The sequence below is a fragment of the Centroberyx affinis genome, unplaced genomic scaffold (genome assembly GCF_046629955.1).
Source record: "Centroberyx affinis isolate AG114_WGS23_722 - 3 ecotype Tasmania unplaced genomic scaffold, CSIRO-AGI_Caff_v1 ptg005676l_1, whole genome shotgun sequence".
Taxonomy (NCBI): Eukaryota; Metazoa; Chordata; class Actinopteri; order Beryciformes; family Berycidae; genus Centroberyx; species Centroberyx affinis.
In genome coordinates, this window is record NW_027282863.1 from 245,990 (window position 1) to 268,539 (window position 22,550).

Here is a 22,550-nt window from a genome sequence, read left to right on the forward strand (position 1 = left end):
TCAAACGAAGGCTTAAGCAGGTAGTTTCATCAAGAACAATCTCGGAACCCATCGTCTATCGGTCTGATGACGATTAGACTCTGGGGGCGACGGCCAATATTTTGGGGTTTCCGGTGTAGCCAGCGGACATCCGGGCCAAGACTTCCTCTTCCATGCGCTGGTCATTGTTTACAGTCCCATTAGCAACTTGAGACACGAGAATGGAGTTGGAGTTGAGAGACGACGTCTCATATGCAGATATCTGTTTATAGAGATTAGCCGAAATGTCGTCTGGACCTAAAACACCTACAAAAAGTATCGATCTTTGTGTATTGTGTGGAGAAATGTTCGACTCGTCGCATCTCAAGATGTCCGCTAGTATAGAGTCTAGCTGCAGCCCCGGGCCTGCAGCTGGGTGCTATTGAAGTAGCAATCCAGCTAACTTGGTTAGCTAGCTTCATAGTGTACCCCACCCCCCCACCCCCGGTTAACACTTACCAGGCCATATATGTACAATTTGTTGTCAGGATGTGGCCTTTTTCAGTACATACACCCATGCATCAAAGGGCTTTGCCTTCACACTGTGACGCTGGCTGGGTAAGACCTCTGCTCTGAACACACAAAACTCACCTGAGATTTTTAGAGGAATTGTGGAAACAGCATTATCACATTTTAACAATTCAATTCCTCAAATTTGCTTGAAAAGTTTGTTGGGTCTGTGGAATCTGCAGAAGAGGATTAGGGCCAGGTCTGTCTGTGTGATGGACTGGCCGGTCTGGTCTGTCCAGGCCAGGGTCTAACGTTACCTGACTTCCGCCCAGTGCATGCTGGGAAGGGCTCCAGACCCCCAGTGACCCTGGGAAGTGAGAGGATTGGGGCCATATGAAAAATGTATTTGAGTTCTTTAATCTCAGAATTCTGAGAAAAAGTCTGACTTAATTCAGAATTCTGATTTAAACTCCGAATTTAGACTTTATTGTCAGAATCTCAGAATTCTGACCGGAATCTCAAACTTCTGACTTCAATCTCAAAATTCTGACTTAATTCTCAGAATTCTGACATTAATCTCAGAACCCAAATAATTGTTCACGTGCCCTCCTCTCTCTTCCCAGAGTTCTGTCTAATATGTGAGGAGAGAGAATGTGAGAGAGAGAGAGAAAAAGAAGAATGTCTAATTTGTTGCCCATGCCCACATAATTCGTAATTTACAGCATCAAGAGATTTGTATGCTCTGAGGCTGTCTTTTGTATATGGTAGGCTTTTCATATATGTCTGGCCATTGGATCGGACCATTGGCCACTTGGCCATGTCTACAAGCCATTCATCAACTGGAATTGAATAAGGGTCCAACTCCGATAGCCACAGCAGCTTTTCTGCCCCTAAACTGCGCACGCACCCTCGACTTATAGTAAACTGGAAACTCATCTATATGGAATAACAAACTTCACCCATGTTTCAACTGGCATGGGGGTGAGTAGATAATGACTGAATTTTCATTTTTGAGTGATATGAAAAAGGTTGAGACGAATTTAACGTTATTATTTTGAAGGCAGAATCGCCCTACTTCCGCTTTCGTTCTGGTTCATTGTGTGTGTCTTTACGCAGCCACTGGGTTTGACAGCACCTCCCCCTCCTCCTCCAACGGTTGTTTTTACTCAGTCGCGCGCCGTGACTAGTGTGTCATCCTTGGGACTGGTCTGACCTGGCCCGCCGCGCGCATGCAGCAGAATGGCTCGCCCGGTTCCCACGGACCCGACGGTTCAGACGGCTGCACCGGGGAGCGTCAGGCCGGGCTGTCCTTCAGCCCACTGCCCGCCGCCACGGCACGGGCAAGGAGGTTCGTCCAGGAGAGACGGACGCTGCCTCTGCCCAGAGTGATGGTGGTATTCTCGGCCGCAGGTGACACCGACAAACCGGCCGATGCCATGTCGAGCTCGGACTCTGCGGAGGACGATTTCCGAAAGCCGGCCCCTCCGGCGGCGAACCTGAACCTGGGCAAGGCGCTCCGCTCCTCGCTGAACACATCTCAGGAGGTAGGGCCGCCTTGGGGGACTGACGGTTTCACATGGGAGTGGGCAGTGGCCATGTCAGGTCTTTAACACTGCCAGTCCAATTCAGTAACTTTATTAGAATGGCTCTTATAAATACATTGCCAAAGCACTATACAAAATGTGGCTAGCAGTTACATTTTCACAACCAGCAAACACCAGATTACATTCAAACCATGAGGTGATATTTAGCTTGAAAACACGCAAAACACAATAATAGTCAATATCTGTAATAACGATTAAATGTTTGGTTTGAAAAGATGTAGGCCTAATATCGCCAGTATTTATAATAACGGAAGACTGCTCCAAAACAGAGAAAATGGTATACAAATCATTCCAAAGCTAATAAGGTGGCAATAAGGTGGTAATAACTGTGTGTGTATCTGCCGGTAAAAACATAACAAATGTTTTACTGGCTTTTGGCCTGGGGCTCTGTGTAAAACTACTTAAAGTTTAAGTACCATAACACTCTGAGCCTTATCTTTCACCACATTAATTAACGCCCAGGCGATATTATCACCATTGTTATACTATGTCTGCTGTCCATGGCTAATTATACAGAAGTATTAGCCATGCCGTTGTCCTCCAGTGGTCGATCATGTGATTGGTCTAGTCGACCATGTGGGGGCTGGACCCTGTCGTGATTGGTTGGCAGATGTGTCACATGGCTTTCGTGTTATTCAGGAAGCCCGGATGTGCCATATGTTTTAGGACTAGCAAGCCAGCTGATGGATCCAAACATGGCTCCTGCTGTAATAGACTTCAGAATAATCCTCTTATTTCTGTGGTCAGACAGTGTTATGGTGTTTACAGCCAAGGGAGATGTGTACCTCAAACAGGCAGTGGTGGAAGAAGTATTCAGATCTTTGACTTAAGTAAAAGTAGCAATACCACAATGTAAAAATACTTTGTTACAAGTAAAAGTCCTGCATTCAAAATCTTACTCAAATCTTAAGTCAAAGTACAAAAGTATTAGCATCAAAATATACTTAAAGTAGCAAAAGTAAAAGTAGTCATTATGCAGAATGGCCCATTTCAGAATCATATATATCATGTTATTGGACTATAATTATTGATGCATTAATGTGTTAATCACTTTAATGTTGCAGCTTGTAAAGGTGGAGCTAATTTTTTATTTACTTTATATACTGCTGGGTAGCTTAACCTACAATATTTCCCTCTGAAATGTAGTGGAGTAGAAGTATAAAGTAGCATGAAATGGAAATACTCAAGTAAAGTACAAGTACCTCAAAATTGTACTGAAGTACAGTACTTGAGTAAATGTACTAGTTACTTTCCACCACTGCAAACAGGGTATGCCTTGGATCCTTGAAAAGTCTAAACAGTCTTAAAATATCCTTATTTAAGGTCCCAATAAGCATTAATATGTCTTAAATCCAGTTATTAGAAGTGTTATTCTTTTCACCATGTAATGACAGGTTTCTTTGCGCTGCCCATTTATAGTTTCACAACTTTCATTAGCTATGTTCACTCAGAAATAAGCAGGTTTTGCCAGCTTTGTTTCTTTATTTTGGTTGTTAAATTGGTCTTAATTTCAATTTCAGATACCATTAAAAAAAACCAAAAAAAAGTATTAACTTTGTCTCTGTAAACTCTGCGGATACTCTCCAAAATGAATAACAAGGTGCAACCTTGTCTTCCCTCCATGTCTCCCCTTCATCTTTCCCAGTTCTTCTATTGGTTAATTTCTAATCAGTGGACTTGTTCTCATCAGCCCTAGGATATTTGTACAAACCTTTTTCCCCTTGTATTTTATCTGATGAAAGTTGTTTTGGAGTTTCACTTTGGACTGAAATATCATACTGTTAATATGATGAACTATTAAAGCTTGAGTATTTTTTTCCACTGACGGTGCTGCACTAGGGCTGGGCGATATGGACAAAATCAAATATCACGATATTTTTGACCAAATACCTCGATATCGATATTGCGACAATATTGTAGGGATGACTATTGGTGCTTTCACAAAATATTTACATAATGAGATTTTTGATAAATAATCATCAGTAATGTGGATATAATGACTAAGTGGGTAAAGGCAAATAATAGAACAGCTAGAACAGTCTGGTAGGTTCAGAAAATGACATCACTTTACTGTAATGCAGCCTTTAAAACCAGGAAAAGACAACACTTATGCCATATCACGATATTACGATATCCAAAATCTAAGATGATATCTAGTCTCATATCACGATATCGATATAATATCGATATATTGTCCAGCCCTATGCTGCACTTCATCTTGCCTCGATGGTACGGTGTTCGTCAGTTGGAAGGCACAAGGTCTATTTACTGAATGGAGTGATTGAAGATATCCACTTCAAATTCTCCTTGTAGGATCGTCATAAAAACAGAGTTAACACTGGTCCTAGAACTTGTGGAATATCATGGTACTTAGAGAGGTGTATTCCAGACAGGGAATATAGCAGAATGTATATTCCAACTTGTTTCACACATTCATTACATTAGATGGTTTTCAGTCGAGCTGGAGTGGAAACCAGACTGAAAAACAACATTAACAAACCGAGAAGGAAGAACAGTTTTAAGTCAGGGAAGTGCTCCGACATAGTAATGGAAAGTCTACGAAAAGTCATGGTATTTTACATTAGGCCATGGGGGAGACCTTGTAAAAACAAGTAAAGAACAGTTTGCCATAGAAGTCTCATTCAATGTGTCATTGTTAATGGGCGCATTAGTGAGGGGGAGAGGGGTGACAGGAGAAGGGAAGTGTCTAATGTTGTGATACGAATTCTTTTCATAAGTTAACTGTGCTGTGTCAATGTGGTTAGGTGGTCTTTAAAGGATAAGGCTGGTGTTTTTTAATGCATTTCTTACTGTCAACAAAGCAATGAATTTATTTCGCTAACAAGTCTCGTCCATGTAGCCGGTGCCCAATGAAGCCATGTCCCAGCAGCCATAGAACTCCATTGTATTAAAAAAAACTATTAAAAACAAGTCACAGAGCCATGCTGTTGCTCTGGCAGCATATTTCATCATCACGATGCACCGGGCCAGTTGACTTTTTCCTCAAACAACTTAATAAGCCGGCTGTAAACACGTTTTCCATCTCAGAAAAGTAGTTCCGTACCACCGAAAATAGTCCCCGGCGTAATGAAGAATTTGTTCCCATTTGTATTCGATTTGGTAATAACTACAACAGCCTGACTTTTCATGGTAACAGTTAGCGATTTTTAAAATGTAAACTATGTATTTGTGAGCTGTATTTCAAGGTTTTTAGCTTGAAATACAATATAGCTTTAGGTTGAAGGCTAAAAACGGAACGTGGGAAGTCAGAAAGTAACGGGAGTAGAGCAAACGCATTGTTGATTTTGTTATTTTCATAGGATTTGTTGACGATAGGAAATGTATTTAAAAACACCAGCCTTATCCTTATCCACTTGTCTTGTGCGCCAACTTTGTCTTTGGTTGTTTTAGAGTTAAATGGAATTTCAACTGCTTTGTGTATAATTTGGATTTTAAAGGGTAATAATTCAAGGTAACAAATCACAGAAAGACTACCTACGTGCATGTTAATTAGGACAGTTGGTCCAGTCAGTTGGTAATAACCAGATTGGCCCACCTCTCCAGTTTCTGTTTGGAACACACATTAGCTAACTAGCTATGCAAATATATTATTCCAACGTAGTAGCAATGTAAAACAGGAATTTTCAGACAGCGATATCTCTGTTGGTTCACAACCAATCTCTATGGCCACAGGTGGACCCCTGTGAAAATGCTAATAGAACTCCAAAAGACTCCTCTATCTGTCATTACATAGCAGACTTTTTCTACTCTCATGGCTGTGAAGTTTATTAAAAAAAAATATATATTTTTTAACGGGAACTCAAAATCCATTTTTAGATCCAAACATTCTACTGATTCTGAGCCCATAGACATAACATAATGAAATGCGTTGAGTTAGCCACATTTAATGCTAGTAAGTCCAGGGGGTTCCCCAAGTGCCGGCTGCAGGCTATTTAGCCGTCTACTCACCTCTGTCTGGCCGGCTGCTTTTATAACTGAATGTCACTAAATGTTCACACTACCAGAATTTGGTAGTGACAACAGAATTTTTGGATGAGAGTGACTGTGCATGTCTGGTACACACTGGAGCAGACTGAAGTAAAATGACTAGACTCAGACTGTCTGTATGGGTTCACACTACTGAGCCTAACCGAATCCGCTCTCAAATTCAGTATCACTAACTGAATTTTTCAGGTAGTGAGTTTGGTTATAGAATATGGTTATCACTCTCCTTAAGAACGGAACTGTGTGTGAAATTGCAAGGGGAGTTGTGAGTTATTTTAGATGTTTCAAAATAATAGCGATCTCTGCCGAGCCTCTGTGCAACACGCAGCGAACGGCTGCCATGGTAACGACGGACTCAACTGAAGTGTTACAGCTGAAACTAGCTAACACTAAATACAAGGTCTTAGCTGAGGAGATCATTTTAGGGGCTTCATTACCATGACCATGTAAAATCATTATTTAAACTGATTTATGTTTCCATAATTATTGGATCTTAGTTCTGTGAGTGCAGTAGTACTCTGGAGAGAGATCCAGTCTTGCTCTGAGAAGACTACAATATGCATTTGGTATTATATTTATTACTATTTGTAATAATATTTTTGTTTTAGACTACTTATTTCTTCTGCACTGACTGAAGAAAGAACATTAAACATTCACAATTAAAAAACATTATCAGTTCATTTTTCAATTGAGCATTGGTCCTGTAATAAAAATGTTTATTTATGTTATTTTAAGTCATGCTTTCATAAACATATTTAAGGTTTGTTTATTAATCCTGTAAAAATGCATCACCGGAAAAATGTATCTTGCCATCACAAACATCCCTTAGCCGGCTACTTTTCCCATCTGGTTGGCTATTAAAACATTTGGGGAACCCCCTGTAAGTCAGAGATGAAAGAATTCTTAATTCAAAAAGAACTTTAGAACAAGTGACTATAAATTAGCACAAGGATACTTGTTTGACTGAGCCTGCCTGCTCCGTCTGTCTAGCTGGTAGAAGGAGGTTTGTTAAGCCTTCTCTTCTCACATTTACCATGCTGTAGGTAGCTTACAGACTAATGAATAGAAGTCAGTCCGGGCAGACTAGAGTGTTAACTGTCAAAACCTCAACACTGCTTAACCACTACCACACAAATGATGTTACTGGTGCATATTGGTAAAGGTGGACGGACTGTAGCTTGACATTAGGGCTGAACGATTAAAAAAAAAAAATCTAATTGCGATTATTTTGACTGATATTGCAATTGCGATATGATTTGCAATATTAGAGGGAATGATAATTTTTACATCATTATTCTCATTTTCATTGAAAAACGTATTAAAATGATTATGGTGTGATTTTTGCGGGGATCTGTACCAAACAAAGATGTTTTCTTAGGTCTGTAGAATATGATGTGTAGGCCAGGACATCTCTGCAGCACCACAATATTTACTTTAAAATGGTATTTTGACACACAAATATTGCGCCTCCTGCGATTTGAAAATTGCAGTAGGCCATATTGCGATTTCAATAAGATTTCGATTAATTGTTCAGCCCTACTTGACATTGCATTAGGCCATCTGTTATGACTTGAACAGCAGTGCACACTGCACACTAGAACATTTCATTTTGAAGCAGTAACTACGTTGTGCAAATAGTTCAGGACAAATCGAGGGCAACAAGCAATAAAGCTATAAAAATCTTCCACCACAATATTTTTTCACATTCCACATTTGTCCACATTTGTAACAAGTCCCTCTCTCGCTCTCGGGTAGGTAAAACAACCTCCTAATATTATGCCTCTGTTATCAACTATGTGGGAGCAAGATAACCAGAGGTCAACCCGCAGCAAATAATAAACATAACCGATAGGATTACATGTAAACTCTGACAATCTCAGCTATTCATCCCAGCCAGTTGGCAATTTATTTTCATTCCTAAAAAATGATCCGTGACTGTGTAAATCCTCCCCTGATAACTATTTGTTAGCTAACAATAGTTGCTCACCAGAATGGAGCCTAACTGGGACATTTCCCTTAGGAAGTGAAGCAGTCATCATATTCAAAGCCAGTATTACCGTATTTCACTGATCTTTAAAAAAATATTTCTATTATCTGTGGCAGCGTCTCCAAATCCAGTCCTCAAGTACCCCCTGTCCTGCAAGTTTTTGTTCCAGCTCTACTCTTGCTCACCTGATCTAATTAAGGCCTTAATGCTGATTGGTTGGGCAGTAGAAACATATCTACCCTAACAGGGCCAAATTTGAATATTGACATGTGAAAGCAGGGCGCAATGAGCGGACAGCGCATTCTAAACAGCTAGAGATTGTATCCGGAGTTGATTCACACTTTGCGTTATTCAGTTTCTTCATGAGATATCGTGAGAGCGACAGGGAATGATAGTCTTTGGAGCCAAGGCATTTCGAGCCGGTTATACTTAAAATCGTCTGGAAAAGTATTCAAAATGAATTTGATCATTTCCAGGTCTTGAATAGTTTGGGAATTTGAAAAAATGTCTGGAAAAGTATGGCAAATGTTGCGGTTCAGGTCCGATACACACATAATTCTAGCTTTTATGTTGTTGTAGAGCCACTTTGAGTCCAGTTTTGTTGATGTGAAGAATAATGTTCAGATAGAGGGACGCTCTTATTACCCAGCTGCTGTCAGCATGCATTATATCAAATACCCACCAAAATCAAATCCAATCAAGAACATAGGGTCTGGGAAAAATATGGAATTTGAAAATGGAAACCGTGTAGGAACCCTGCCAATCATCTCACATATTGTGATATTTGTCACTGTGAAGAACAATCTTCATCTATACAGTGATATGACCTACTTAGCAGGGGCAAGATGTCTATCTGCGTAAATCATATTGAACACCAGACAAAATCTTCAAAACAAATCAAGGTCTGGAAAAAGTATGGAATTTTTTAATTGAAAATGTGTAGGAACCCTGCTTTTACCCACGCTAAGAAACCCTACTTCACTGTCATAACCCACAGCCTCCCCACCAAATGACCTCTTTCACTTTCTTTCCATTCCCGTTCAAGTTCCCAGAAGTCATCCCTCTGAATGTGGGCGGCACCTACTTCACCACCCGCCTGTCCACCCTGCGCCGCTACGAGGACACCATGCTGGCCGCCATGTTCAGCGGGCGCCATTACATCCCGCGCGATGCCGAGGGGCGCTACTTCATCGACCGCGATGGAGCATACTTTGGGTGAGCGGCGCTGCTGTGCGTAAGCCTCGCCCGGGCTGTCCTAGACCCAGGAGGGTGGAGTCAGTGGATCTCCACCATGTGCCGTAAAGACCCGAGAGTCTGTAGGTTTTCACTCTAACCAAACACAGCAAGCAGCTCATTTCACTGATTAAAGGAATAGTTCGCCCAAAAATGAAAATCCTGTCATCGTTTACTCACCCTCATGCCAAATGAAACACAGGTGAAATTTGTTAGTCCATATAACACACAGGGAGGTTGCCAGCACAACTTGGTAGCAGCCTTCTCCAAAACAACTGAAGTCAATGGGGACCTGTTCTTTAGAGTTCCAAAACAAAAACAGCCACACAAACACTGTGAATAGAAAGACCTATACACCATTATTTGTTGCAAATCAATCAGCTGTAGTTAAGATTTGCACTAAATGATGGTGTAAATATACTGTAGGTCTTTTTGGAACAGTCTTTAGAACTGGTCCCCACTGACTTCAGTTGTGGCATGAGGGTGAGTAGATGATGACAGAATTTTCATTTTTGGGTGAACTATTCCTTTAACATACTTTAAACCAGCTCATCTGCTGTAGAGTCAGGTTGGAATGAAAACCTGGACTGTTGGACTTTGGTAATACATGCTTGAAAACCACTGTTGTAGGTGAACACACTTTCACCAAATAGATGATTCAAATCTGAGGTCCAAATTCAAGATTTTGTTATGAGGGCCCTTTGCACATTTTTGTGTCTGTCAGCTGCTTGAGTAGAGAGAACAGAGTTTTCTTCTTATCCGCTAACTTAATACAATTAACAAGTGAAGGAAGGGAAAAATTGAAAAATTTATGATGAAATACTTGCTGGTGATGGTGCTTCGTCTTGCAGCAGTGATAGCAGTCGTTCTGAGAGTTGCATGGTCTTGCCTACATGTAAGCATTGTGGGCAAAATAATGAGATATCCATATAGTACATAATCATGACGGGCACAAAGAGGCTTTATGGTTTGACCAGCCCTATTTAGCAGCTTTCCATTCATTGCACATGGCAAATGAATAGCATGGCTTTCTGATTTGGTCATTGTGGTCAAACCTTAAGTGAATCTGGGCCTCAGTGTGTTCAGTGTATACTGTATACTACCATACTAACCCACTGAGCACTAGACGTGATTTTTTTTTTTTTTTAATGATTTAAATTACCAGAGACATACATCAATACAGTAGAGATACTGATAAGCAGAGGTTTTACACAGTTGAATTGCATCATTATGCACATGTACAATTTTCCTCTTTCCTTCCCGAATTCCCGATTTTTTTAAAATTTATTACAACAATTGTAGGTTTCTAGAACTTCGTACAGGCTGATAAAGTTAGGTGTGTCTATATAGAGTTGGGAGAGGTTTCGACAAATCAAATATGGGGAGAGACAAAAGAGAGAGGTAGGACACCAGAAAAAACAATGATGGGTTTTGTTAATAAAAATAAAACAACCAAAACAGATTATTCATTTGTCACTTCCACAAAATCTGTCCGTAAGGGCCGCACATAAAAGACCCATTTCAACCAGAATTTAATGTATTTTTTTGTAGATGGAGTGAAAAAGTACTTTTTTTCATTTGATATATTTCATTTACCACTAGACGTGATTTCAACATTGCGTCTCTGCTTTACCTCTCATATAGCCTAGGATCTTTTTGGCAATGTATAGCCCAGTTTTAGACATATTACATATTTAAACATTGCATAAACAGCTGTAAATGTCAAAAATATGCAGCAGAGAAGTACGGACATATGTACAAGATAATACTTTATTTTTGTTATTATACCACAGAAGACAGTAGATGTCTAATTAGGGCTGGGCGATAATTCAATATTATCGTTTATCGTCTTTCAGTGGAATCATATCGTGATGATATGAACATATTTTAATATCGTGACACACATTTCTGCTGTCTAAATTGATGATGACAAGCAAATTTTACTCAAAAACTGATAAAATGAGGTATGGTAGGAATATTATTTGAAAATGTCAGTTTTCTTTGACACCACACCTAACATTACCATTTGGTTCAATGAGATGAACATTAATTTGAATATTTAACGTGATTTTGCATACATGAACCATATCGTGATATATATTGATAGAGAAAAATCCTTATGATTATCATGATATTGATTTCAACCATATCGCCCAGCCCTAATTATACCACAGAAGACGTCTAATAAACTTTCACTTACTGACATCTATAACAATTTAGACGTCTTTTGAACAGCTAATCAACATAAAATGGCTCAGTGGGTAAAGAGCACAACATCACAGCAGCGTTCCTCAAAGAAGGACTCGTCATGTAGGAATACAGCTTTGTGTGGATACGCACCAGTGATACGGTTTCCATCCCAAAGGGACATCTTGAACTTCCTGCGAGAAGGCGAGCTTCCTCACAGGGAGCGGGTGAGGGCGGTGCATAGAGAGGCTCAGTACTACGCTATTGGACCCCTGCTGGACAGCCTGGAGGACACTCAGCCACTCACGGGAGAGAAAGTTCGCCAAGCCTTCCTTGATCTGCTGCCCTACTACAAAGGTGACAGGTGTTTTCTTCCCTCACCACATCCACATAGCACAACCAGCACAGTACACAGATTTATTTGTTTATAATAGTACATCTGCTACTTAAGGCTGTCATACTAAGTTGATTGTTAAAGGAATAGTTCACCCAAAAATGAAAATTCTGTCATCATCTCCTCACCCTCATGCCAGTTGAAACACAGGTGAAGTTTGTCCATATAACACACAGGGAGGCTGCCAGCACAACTCCATAGCAGCCTTCTCCAAAACAACTGAAGTCAGTGGGGACCAGTTCTTCAGAGTTCCAAAAAGACCTACAGTATATTTACACCATCATTTAGTGCAAATCTTAACTACAGCTGATTGATTTGCAACAAATCATGGTGTATAGGTCTTTCTATTCACAGTGTGATTGTTTGGCTGTTTTTGTTTTGGGACTCTAAAGAACAGGTCCCCATTGACTTCAGTTGTTTTGGAGAAGGCTGCTACCAAGTTGTGCTGGCAACCTCCCTGTGTGTTATATGGACTAACACATTTCACCTGTGTTTCAACTGGCATGAGGGGGAGTAGATGATGACAGAATTTTCATTTTTGGGTGAACTATTCCTTTAATGACTGGCTACCTGCTGCCCTTAGGCCAATTTAATTGCTCTTTTAAGGTGCTGCTTGTACAATTTTACCATCTATAAAACATTAGTACATTCATTTTGGCCATATACTGTATATACTGTACATATACAGTATATATATTACCTTAAACCAGTGGTTCTCAATCCTGGTCCTTGGGACCCAGAACCCTGCTGGGTTTTATTCTAGCCAATCAGGGACTAATTTACACCTGGGATGCAAGGTGAATGTAAATACTTACAATTAACCACCCAGTAGAATATAACATCAGCAGTACTCTCTATCCCAAGGATTGGGATTGAGAACCACTGCCCGAAACAAACGAGACCATCACATAGAAGATTGTCAGCCTCTACCGACCTCTACACCAGTGGTTCTCAACGTGGGGTCCGGGGACCACCAGAGGTCCTTGAGGGGGTTCCTTGGGGTCCCCAGCAAATTGATGAATTGTTAAACTTCAGCATTATTTCATTTACAAGAAGTTAACACAATTAGAGAATGTAGAAGAATGACTGTTTTGATCGTAGTTTCACTGATTTCTCTCCACCTACAATACAGATAGTCATCGGGATTCTGACAAAATCATATCTAACAATAAAAATATTCTCAGATTTGGATCCGAGAGACAAAATCTCATCAAATGGGGGTCTGTGGCTCTAATGTGGACTAAATTAGGGGTCCATGATATGAAAAAGGTTGAGAATCACTGCTCTACACTGCATTTGTGTGCCACAGGGTGGAAGGAGTTAAAGGCCGATGGAAAATCACTTCCAACATGTTTAGCATCTTCAGGGAGTGGGAGGGGGATTTATGAGAAATGTGGTCTTGATTTGGAGAAAATGTAGCACCAACACTATCACTGATGTGAGTTAGAGGCTGCCAATCGTCTCGTACATGGTCTCATTTGTTTATAGTAGTAATACCAATGTAGTAATATTAATTTGACGATGATATATTGATGTTTAAAAATGATACACCTAGGACCCTTAAAGGATAAGGCTGGTGTTTTTTAATGCATTGCTTACCGTCAACAAATCCTATGAAAATAACAAAATCAACAATGCGTTTGCTCTACTCCCGTTACTTTCTGACTTCCCACGTACCGTTTTTAGCCTTCAACCCGGAAGTCATTGGCTCCAATTGTAAGCTAACAACCTTGAAATACAGCTCACAAAGACATAGTTTACATTTTAAAAATCGCTAACTGTTACCACGAAAAGTCAGGCTGTTGTAGTTATTACAAATCAAATTCAAATGGGAACAAATTCTTCATTACGCTGGGGACTATTTTCGGTGCTACAGAACTACTTTCCTGAGATCGCAAACGTGTTTACAGCCGGGTTATTAAGTTGTTTGAGGAAAAAGTCGATGATGAAATATGCTGCCAGAGCAGCAGCATGGCTCTCTGACGTGTTTTTAATCGTTTATTTAATACAATGGAGTTCTATGGCTGCTGGGACATGGCTGCATTAGGCGTCGGCTACATGGACGAGACTTGCTGGCAAAACAAAATCATTGCTGATTTTGTTATTTTCATAGGATTTGTTGACGGTAAACAATGCATTAAAAAACACCAGCCTTATCCTTTAAGTCCAGGTTTGAAGTCACTCTAACTGGTTGTACCACTGCTGGAAGAAGTGAAACCAAACACATGCAATATCTTTGCTCTCTTCATGCTTTGCTGAACAGCTATATGACATCAGTGAGTCATTATAAATATTTAAAAAGGTCATTAATAAGTAGTTGTTGTTGCAGACAATCTGGAGCGCATTGTGGAGATTGCCAAGCTGCGGGCCATGCAGAGGAAAGCGCGTTTCGCCAAGCTGAAGATCTGTGTGTACAAAGAGGAGATGCCCATCACGCCGTATGAGCGTCCTCTGTTTAACTCTCTGCGCTTCGAGCGCTCGGACAGCGAGACGAAGCTCTTCGAGCATCACTGCGAGGTGGACGTTTCCTTCGGACCTTGGGAGGCGGTGGCGGACGTTTACGACTTGCTGCACTGCATCGTCAGTGACCTGTCGGAGCGCGGCATCACCGCCGACCAGCAGTGCATCGGCGTTTGTGACAAGCACCTTATCAACCATTACTACTGCAAGAGGCCCATCTATGAGTTTAAGATCACGTGGTGGTGAAGCCGGGAGGAGACGGCCTTCCTGTTCTTCCTACTGCTGTGGCTGACAGGACCAGAAAGCAGATGGATGGATGGCCCCTTTTTACAAGGGTTTAACCGCAATGGGTTTTTGTATTGAAGCTGCCGATAGCCGATATTTTGTGCTGATATTCAATATTTTTAAATTTGACCATTTTAGTGCCCAAAACGATAGTTATTCAGCATTTCCTCTGAAAAAGCATTTAGACCAGTGGTTCTCAACGTGGGGTCCGGGGACCACAAGGGGTCCTTGAGGGGGTTGCAGGGGGTCCCCAGCAAATTCATGAATTGTTAAACTTCAGCATTACTTCATTTACAAGAAGTTAACACAATTAGAGAATGTAGAAGAATGACTGTTTTGATCATAGTTTCACTGTTATCTCTCGACCTACAATACAGACAGTCATGAAATTCTGGACAAAATCATATCTAACAACACAAATATTCTCAAATTTGGGTTTGAGAGACAACATCTCATCAAATGGGGGTCCGTGGCCCTAATGTGGACTAAATTAGGGGTCCTTCATATGAAAAAGGTTGAGAATCACTGATTTAGACCATCATGGGATACACTCAAAACTCTCCACTGAAACCCAGAAACCCAAATTCTGGGGGGTGACCCCCCCCCCCCCACCACCACCACCACCTATATGGTGGTAGGGAAACTCTGGGATACATTGCTGCCCTACAAAGGCAAACAGCATTATTTGTACTTTGTGTTTTAAAGGTCAAACGTCATGACTAAGGTTTAGATTTAATATCAGCAAAAAGTTACCTACCCGTAATTGCTGTTTAGATGATACAGAGTTCACTTCTGAACCAACATTACTTTAATCCAGCCAGAGGAATTTCTCTGTTTCACTTCTCATGCTACTTACTGCTTTGTAGGACAGAATAGGCCTTTAAATTAATAATGAATTTACCAAAAAAAAAAAGGTTCTTGCACAATTAAATGTAAAAATAAAATGTGCAAAGAAAATCAAATGTCATGTCAGGTTTTCCAGACTGTTTGTAGCTGTGGTCAGGAAGGAACCTCGAACATATCAGAGGTGGACCATATGACTGGCTGATATATGATTTTTAACAATATCGGCCCCATGTATCGGCAAACCGATACATAGATATATATTTACCCAAATCTAGGTTGAGATGGGATGGAGTTCAGATGACGTTTCACCCAATATCCAGAACTGAAATCAAAGAAAATGAGCTTGTAGTAATGATTGTTCTTTTTTACAGGAAGTGTGTTATTACAGTCCAGTCCTTGGTTCAGGATCCAAATGGGTTTCTGTTTCTGTTGGATACACTTTGAGTATATTTTAATAATGCAACATCCTGAGGTGAAGCTAAATGTCGGCAGTTTTAATTCCTAGCTAAAAAGTCAGGGTTAGCAGTTAACATCTGGTTAGAACTTTTTATTTATTTATAAACTTTTTATTTATTTATAGTTTTGTGTCATTCACTTTTGCTTTTTTCAATATTCCCTTCAGTGGCCACCTGCTTTTGGTCTTATCGTATAAAACTCTGGGAATTTCATATACCTTCAAGCATAAGCTAATATTCTCTCCAAGTTTTTTAAGTTTTCAAGGTGAAATTCAAATTGTGGTTACTGTCGTTATTTCTGTCCTTTTGGCTCCAATGTTACTTATCCTATTGAATGTTTTTTTCATCATCACAGTGTTTCTTTGCTAGCTGTGTCTTTGATTCACAACTGAACTGAATGCAGCTTTACCAGCTGATAAGAGATTTCTCGGCTACTGTAAATGCTAACATTTAAAGCTGAAATCTAGGATTTCACAGATTTACCCAGTTTGTCCCCTCTGCCAGCGGAAAGTATTCGCTGATGTTCTGATGTGAAATGATGTTTGCACTATAACCAAACAACCACGGCAGTATTATCAATTATATATCAATTAAGGTGTAGCAGCCAGTGTCACTTGTATGCCGTCAGAAGTAAACACTAGGGCTGAACAATTTTGAAAAAATATCTACTTGCGATTATTTTGACTGATATTGCAATTGCGATATGATTTGCGATATTAGAGGGAATGATAATTTTTACATCATTATTCTCATTTTCATTGAAAAACGTATTAAAATGAGTATGGTGTGATTTTTGCGGGGATCTGTACCAAACAAGGATGTTTTCATAAGTCTGTAGAATATGATGTGTAGGCCAGGACATCTCTGCAGCACCACAATATTTACTTTAAAATGGTATTTTGACACATTTCACCTTTAACAAATATTGCGCCTCCTGCGATTTGAAAATTGCAGTAGGCCATATTGCGATTTTGATAAAATTTTGATTAATTGTTCAGCCCTAGTAAACACCCTAATAAAAATATCATCCCTGGACTAGGTACTTTGACTTTCAATGACTGTAGCTTTTGTTATAAAATTAGTATGTTAACTAGCTAGCATGCTAGTACTCTATGCTAACTAGCTAGCAGCTACCCAGTGCAGGTAACTTCTGTTGGTTAACATTAGCTGGATAGTTGGCAGACTTTCGTCCTACCCAGTCAAAAATTTGAATAGTGGTATATGGAGAATGTCTCCAACCATGGTAATACTGCTAACTGGTATTGTGTAACCTGACTCCACAGTACAGATGGATAAAATAGCTATTTATTACTGGAAAGAAATCCTGGATTCTAGCTTTAAATAACTATTTTTGTTACTGATGCAAGCATTTTTAGCATTGACATGACTTACTAACTGTTATATAGTTTGAAATGATATTAGAAATACCCCACAACCAAAGGAATCATATGCATGAGGGTTTGGAAAGAGTACAACCAACTTTATACACAGACAATAGTTTCAACTTATGAAGAACTAATGAAAGTATAAAAGACAATCTCCCTAGATTGATGAATTCAGATTGTATTTTGAAGATGTATGCGATTCAGTAAACATCAGTACAAAATAGATAGCCTGCAACTATATTTTGAAGCACAGTGAAATCTTACAGTTACAAAGAGGTTATTTTCTATCAGGAAGTGTCACCTTTCAGAATATGTGTATACATACAGTATATTTCTAAATGAGACGCGCAGAGAGATGAGAGATGAAATTACTATTAGTTGTTAGCTGTTAGGCAGTCCCTCCAGGAATTTGGGATTTTGTGATTGCAGGTTTATTTGCAAAAAATGAACAGTTCCCCATAAAAAAATAAATACTGCACAGGCACTTTTGTTGCATATACCTCCGCATCCTTAAAAATGATCGCAACGTTCACCACTAAATCACCACAATTTTATCATACTTAAAAATGGAATCAAAGCTCAACCCCGATTGTTGCAACTGTAGCCTTGTGTGTCACACTTTTTGGCAATCATTGCACCTTCACAGGAATTAAGCAGAAAACACTATATATTTTCCTGTGGTCACTGTAAAACCAAGTGTTTTTGGTCACAATAAAATCACATAGAAATCCTGGAGGGACTCTTTCTGTTTTCTCTTTAAGTGAACCCAGACCCAGAGTTGCACTCAATTGGAAAAACTAAGAGTCTAACTGCCCCGCAACACTGCATATGTGTCCCTGCCAGGAATCAAACCCGAGTCTCCCAATTGAGAGTCTGCAATCTAACACCCTGCGGCACACTTTCACCCATGTGATCATAAAGTGGTGAACAGAGCGAGCGAACGACAATGCCCCTGCTGCCACGGGGGCTAAAAAGCACTATGTGATTTTTTAGAGTCCCAAACTGGCCAAATGGGCCCTAGATAGAAGGTAAGGATTACAGTATACTCTATGTAGGGTTGGTCGACTGGACAAAGACATCGCCAGTGGAAATTCCCTTGCCTTTCTTTCTGCCCATCACACCTACAGTTGGTTTTCTTTGGTCCGAACCAGGTTTACAGGAAAGGTTTACTTTGTTGCATTTTTGTATTTGGTTTGTTTAGATTCACACTGACCAATTACAAACAAACCACGGCTTGTAAACAATTCGGTAACACTTTACAATAAGGGTCACTAAGTTAAGGGTTAGTTAATGCTTAATAAGCATTAACTAACCCTTAATTAACAGTTAACTAATGTGTCTGGTAATCATTTGCTAATGGTGTTCATGTTAACTAAGGTATTAATTTATACATTATTTAATAGTCATCTTTATAAACTATTAAATAATGTATAAATTAATACCTTAGTTAACATGAAGACCATTAGTAAATTACACATTAGTTAACTGTTAATTAAGGGTTAGTTAATCCTTATTAAGCATTAACTAACCCTTATTAAGCATTAACTAACCCTTAACTTAGTGTACCCTTATTGTAAAGTGTTACCAACAAAACTCACATGCACTCACAAGTAGCTTGTTTATTGGACAGTTAGTAGTGTAGTAACTTGTCATCCCACCAGGTTAGAGCTTTTGGCTGTGAGGGGGGCAAAACAAATCCAATTCCAGTCTCTGTTACTTTAGCTAAGCACGATGGATTTATCTGCGCTCTTCTTCTCTGGTGTTCAAATCAGAGAAGCACACATGAAGAAATAACTGCATTTGAGCATCAGTCCAGTCTTCATTTTGCTATGCTACGTTCTCCAAGCATGTTTTTTTGGGGTTGTTTCCTTTAGTTGGTTCAGATTATGTTCACTCCTAACAAACCACACCTGAGACTAACATGTTCAGGCGTCTTGGTGCAGATATTCGGTGCCGCCTGATTTTCTAATGCCATTGTTCCCACCCGGCCAAAAGAATCAAATTCCAGAGGGAAATGCCCCAGAGTCCAAATAAACAGCTCTGAACATGCTGGGGGTGAACATGCCTTTAAATGATCTTTGCATCTTAAAACGTAGCATAGTGCAAGACACTCAAATGGGGATGCACACACACACAGGCAAAAATGATGCTCAAGTTGAATTAAAATGTATTTTAAACAGCCAAGGTTTCCCAGAGCCTTCCTCAGGGTGGCTGGTTTAGTGCTGCTCCTTCCTATTGGGAATCAGTGCACTACCACCTCATACTTGTTCATACTTTTTTTTACTTTGCATGTAAAAACTAAGTTTCAACTTAAGTAAATATGCCCAAACCACAACTATGGACAAATACATGCATTGTATATGGTGCATTGGAAACATGAACTCCTCATCTTTCAAACAAGCATAGATATATGATTGTCAGCTGTATACAGCGGTCAGTGGAGCTCTTCCACCTCCCCAGACTCTCAGGTGTTACCAGAGATTTTACTTGCAAAACTTAAAACTAATAAGCTGAAGACATGCACTTTTTTGCTTGCGAGAATATATCTTGGCTATGGGCATTTTGCATTCCCAGTTGCAGTGGCTAAATAACTTCACAGCATTTAATAACATTGAAACCGGTTCTAAAAACAGGTGTTATCGTCTCTCTTTTTTTTTTTCCTCCCCTCACATCAGGTTTCCCACCCATAACCCAAGCTACATGTATAAAAAATTCAAATTAAAGTAACTACGAGCATAACAATATAGTGACATATACATTGAGTTTCAATAGAACTATTAGATAAAAATAAATACGCTCAATTACAAAAAATTTAATGGATTTGGGTATACGGGAGGGGAGAAACCAAAACAAAAACAACAAAGAAATAAAAATAAAATAAAACAACAAGAACAAAAATTACAATAATAAGACAAAATTCTGGATTGCATACTGCTTGATTGTATCATGATTCTGTGTTCACGCCGTGAGACCAGACCATGTGATTCTAAAAACAGGTGTTATAACTGAATCATCACACATTTCAAAAATAAACTACAGGGACCCTAAATGAAGTAATATTGTGCAGAAACATGAGCAGCCCAACAAGAAAGCTGTCGGTAAATTTAGGCCATCTCCACAGTAAAAACTGTGCTGTCCTGTGATATTGGGAAAATGGGCTTTAAAGTCACAATGAAACCTTGTTAGCAAATATTCCAAGCCATAAAATATATGCCTATTTAACAAAAATGCCACAAAAAAAATTTACAAAATGAAAAAAATTCTTGTACTTTTATATTAAAATCCCATTACATTTACTTCCTGGAAAACTGTATCTTTAATGGTGACCTCATGCTGTATGCGTCAAAATAAGGAAGCAAGATGTTCTCAAAATGCTGTTTCATTGTGACTTTAAATGGATGCAGTTCAAGTGACGGGAGGGAGAGTCTATATGGAAAGAGAGTAGTGCCAGAAGAGACTGAATTGCATACATTTTAATTTAACCCTTCCCGCCACTCAATAAAATAAAAAAAGACTGAATTGTGAGTTTTTTTCTCGCAATTGTGACTTTATTTCTCATAATTCTGACTTTTTTTTTTCCTCACAATTCTCACTTCTTTTTTTTTGCGAGAAAAAAAGATTCAGAATTGTGAGGAAAAAAAGTCAGAATTGTGAGAAATAAAGTCAGAATTGTGAGGAAAAAAAGTCAGAATTCTGAGAAATAAAGTCACAATTGCGAGAAAAAAACTCACAATTAAGTTGTTTTTTATTTTATTGAGTGGTGGGAATGGGCTTCCATAGTCTCAGAGAGCTCCATCTGAATAAAAAAAACAAAAAAAAACAATTTGAAATTAGAGTTAAAAGTTAAAATTCAATAATAATAATCACATTCACTTTCAAGCTATTTTATAATTTTTTTTCAAATTAACAAATTCACATTTTTAAATAATTTATTCAAATTGAGCGTGACATTCAAATTTCTCCAATTCAAATACAATCTCTGCTGGCACTAATCACCTTAGAGGTCAGTCACAATCTTCTGTAAGCCTGACACCTAATGGTGAAAAGTAGGGTACTGCACTGCTCATCTGTTATTGGCTGGTCTTTGTGCCAGGGGATGTCACCACCTGTTGTACTCTATGAAAGGTGACATCACCTGGCTCAAACACCAGCCAATAGCAGATGGCCAGTGCAGTACCCTACTTTTCACCATTAGGTGTCAGGCTTCACCAGAGATTTTGGTGGGGTTTGGTTTCTCTTTAAGGTCTCCATAAAGCTAGGACTATACATGTATAGACCCACTACATACTTTACGGATATAGGGCCTACAGAAGTAAAGGATTTTATATTTTCAGTCCTACTACTACTACTAACAGTACAAAGCAGAAAACAGTACCTGTCCAGCAGTGATGCTCTTATCACTAAAAACAGCAACTTGTGAGTAGTTTTGATTGTTCTTTGTGTTTTACATTTTAATTATTTCGGTAACTCCACATAGTGCTTATATTAAAGTATATTTCAATAGCTACAGTTTCTCTTGCAGCATGGGATAAATTAGTTTTCATGAAGTTTCATAGAGATGTCTATTAAATCCAGCTTAAGTGCCTTTTCTTAAGTGCACCACAGTTTTCACTTCACTTACTAATTGTTGGCACTACAATGTGACAGTTTTTCTTGATTTTCATTGTTTAAATTTAAGTTATTTGAGGGACTGGGCACAAATAACAATGTGAAATTGATTCACATCTCATATAAAACCTACCATCCTGAAAAGCTGTAGTAATTTTTGTTGATGTCTAACTGTATTGTAAAATATTTGGATAAAACAGCAGCACATTTATGATAGCTGAACAGACAGTAGAGTGTTGGTCCTACCTTTTGTGATGGTGATGTCCAGTAAAATCAATTACAAATGTCTAATTTGACAGTTGTGGGCTCCAGCATGTGAATGTTTTTGACTGGGTTTACTAAATTTGAATTTCTCAATTAACAACTGGTGAGTTAGAGTTCTGAGCTATAGGTTACCTTCCTACTGTTGGGTGTCCTGTTTTCCTTTCTCTCTAAACAAACTGTAGATAGTAGGCTGCCCTTCAACTGTTTTGCAGGTATATTGTGTAAAAACCTTGGATATAATGATTATTGTTCTGGAACTCTCTGAATTCTCTTCCTTTACTGGCTGTTGAATGTCATTTGCAAATGTCTTCGCTGGCTGTAGCTGCACACTGCTGATGGCTCAGTAAAGGTCAAATAATTTGCAGCTTT

General features: G+C 39.2%; 1 protein-coding gene across 2 annotated transcripts; it reads left to right on the forward strand.

Moving 5' to 3' along the window:
• The first annotated feature begins 1,697 nt into the window (after positions 1 to 1,697).
• kctd7 (potassium channel tetramerization domain containing 7) lies at positions 1,698 to 17,849 on the forward strand. Of its 2 annotated transcripts, XM_071547113.1 has the most exons (5): positions 1,698 to 2,012; positions 6,406 to 6,441; positions 9,110 to 9,279; positions 11,663 to 11,841; positions 14,208 to 17,849. In XM_071547113.1, exons 1-5 carry the CDS (start codon positions 1,698 to 1,700, stop codon positions 14,582 to 14,584), a joined length of 1,077 nt encoding a protein of 358 aa, XP_071403214.1. In that variant the 3' UTR covers positions 14,585 to 17,849. The 2 variants fall into 2 exon arrangements, with proteins under 2 accessions (XP_071403214.1, XP_071403215.1); XM_071547114.1 differs by lacking the exon at positions 6,406 to 6,441.
• The last annotated feature ends 4,701 nt before the right edge of the window (positions 17,850 to 22,550 follow it).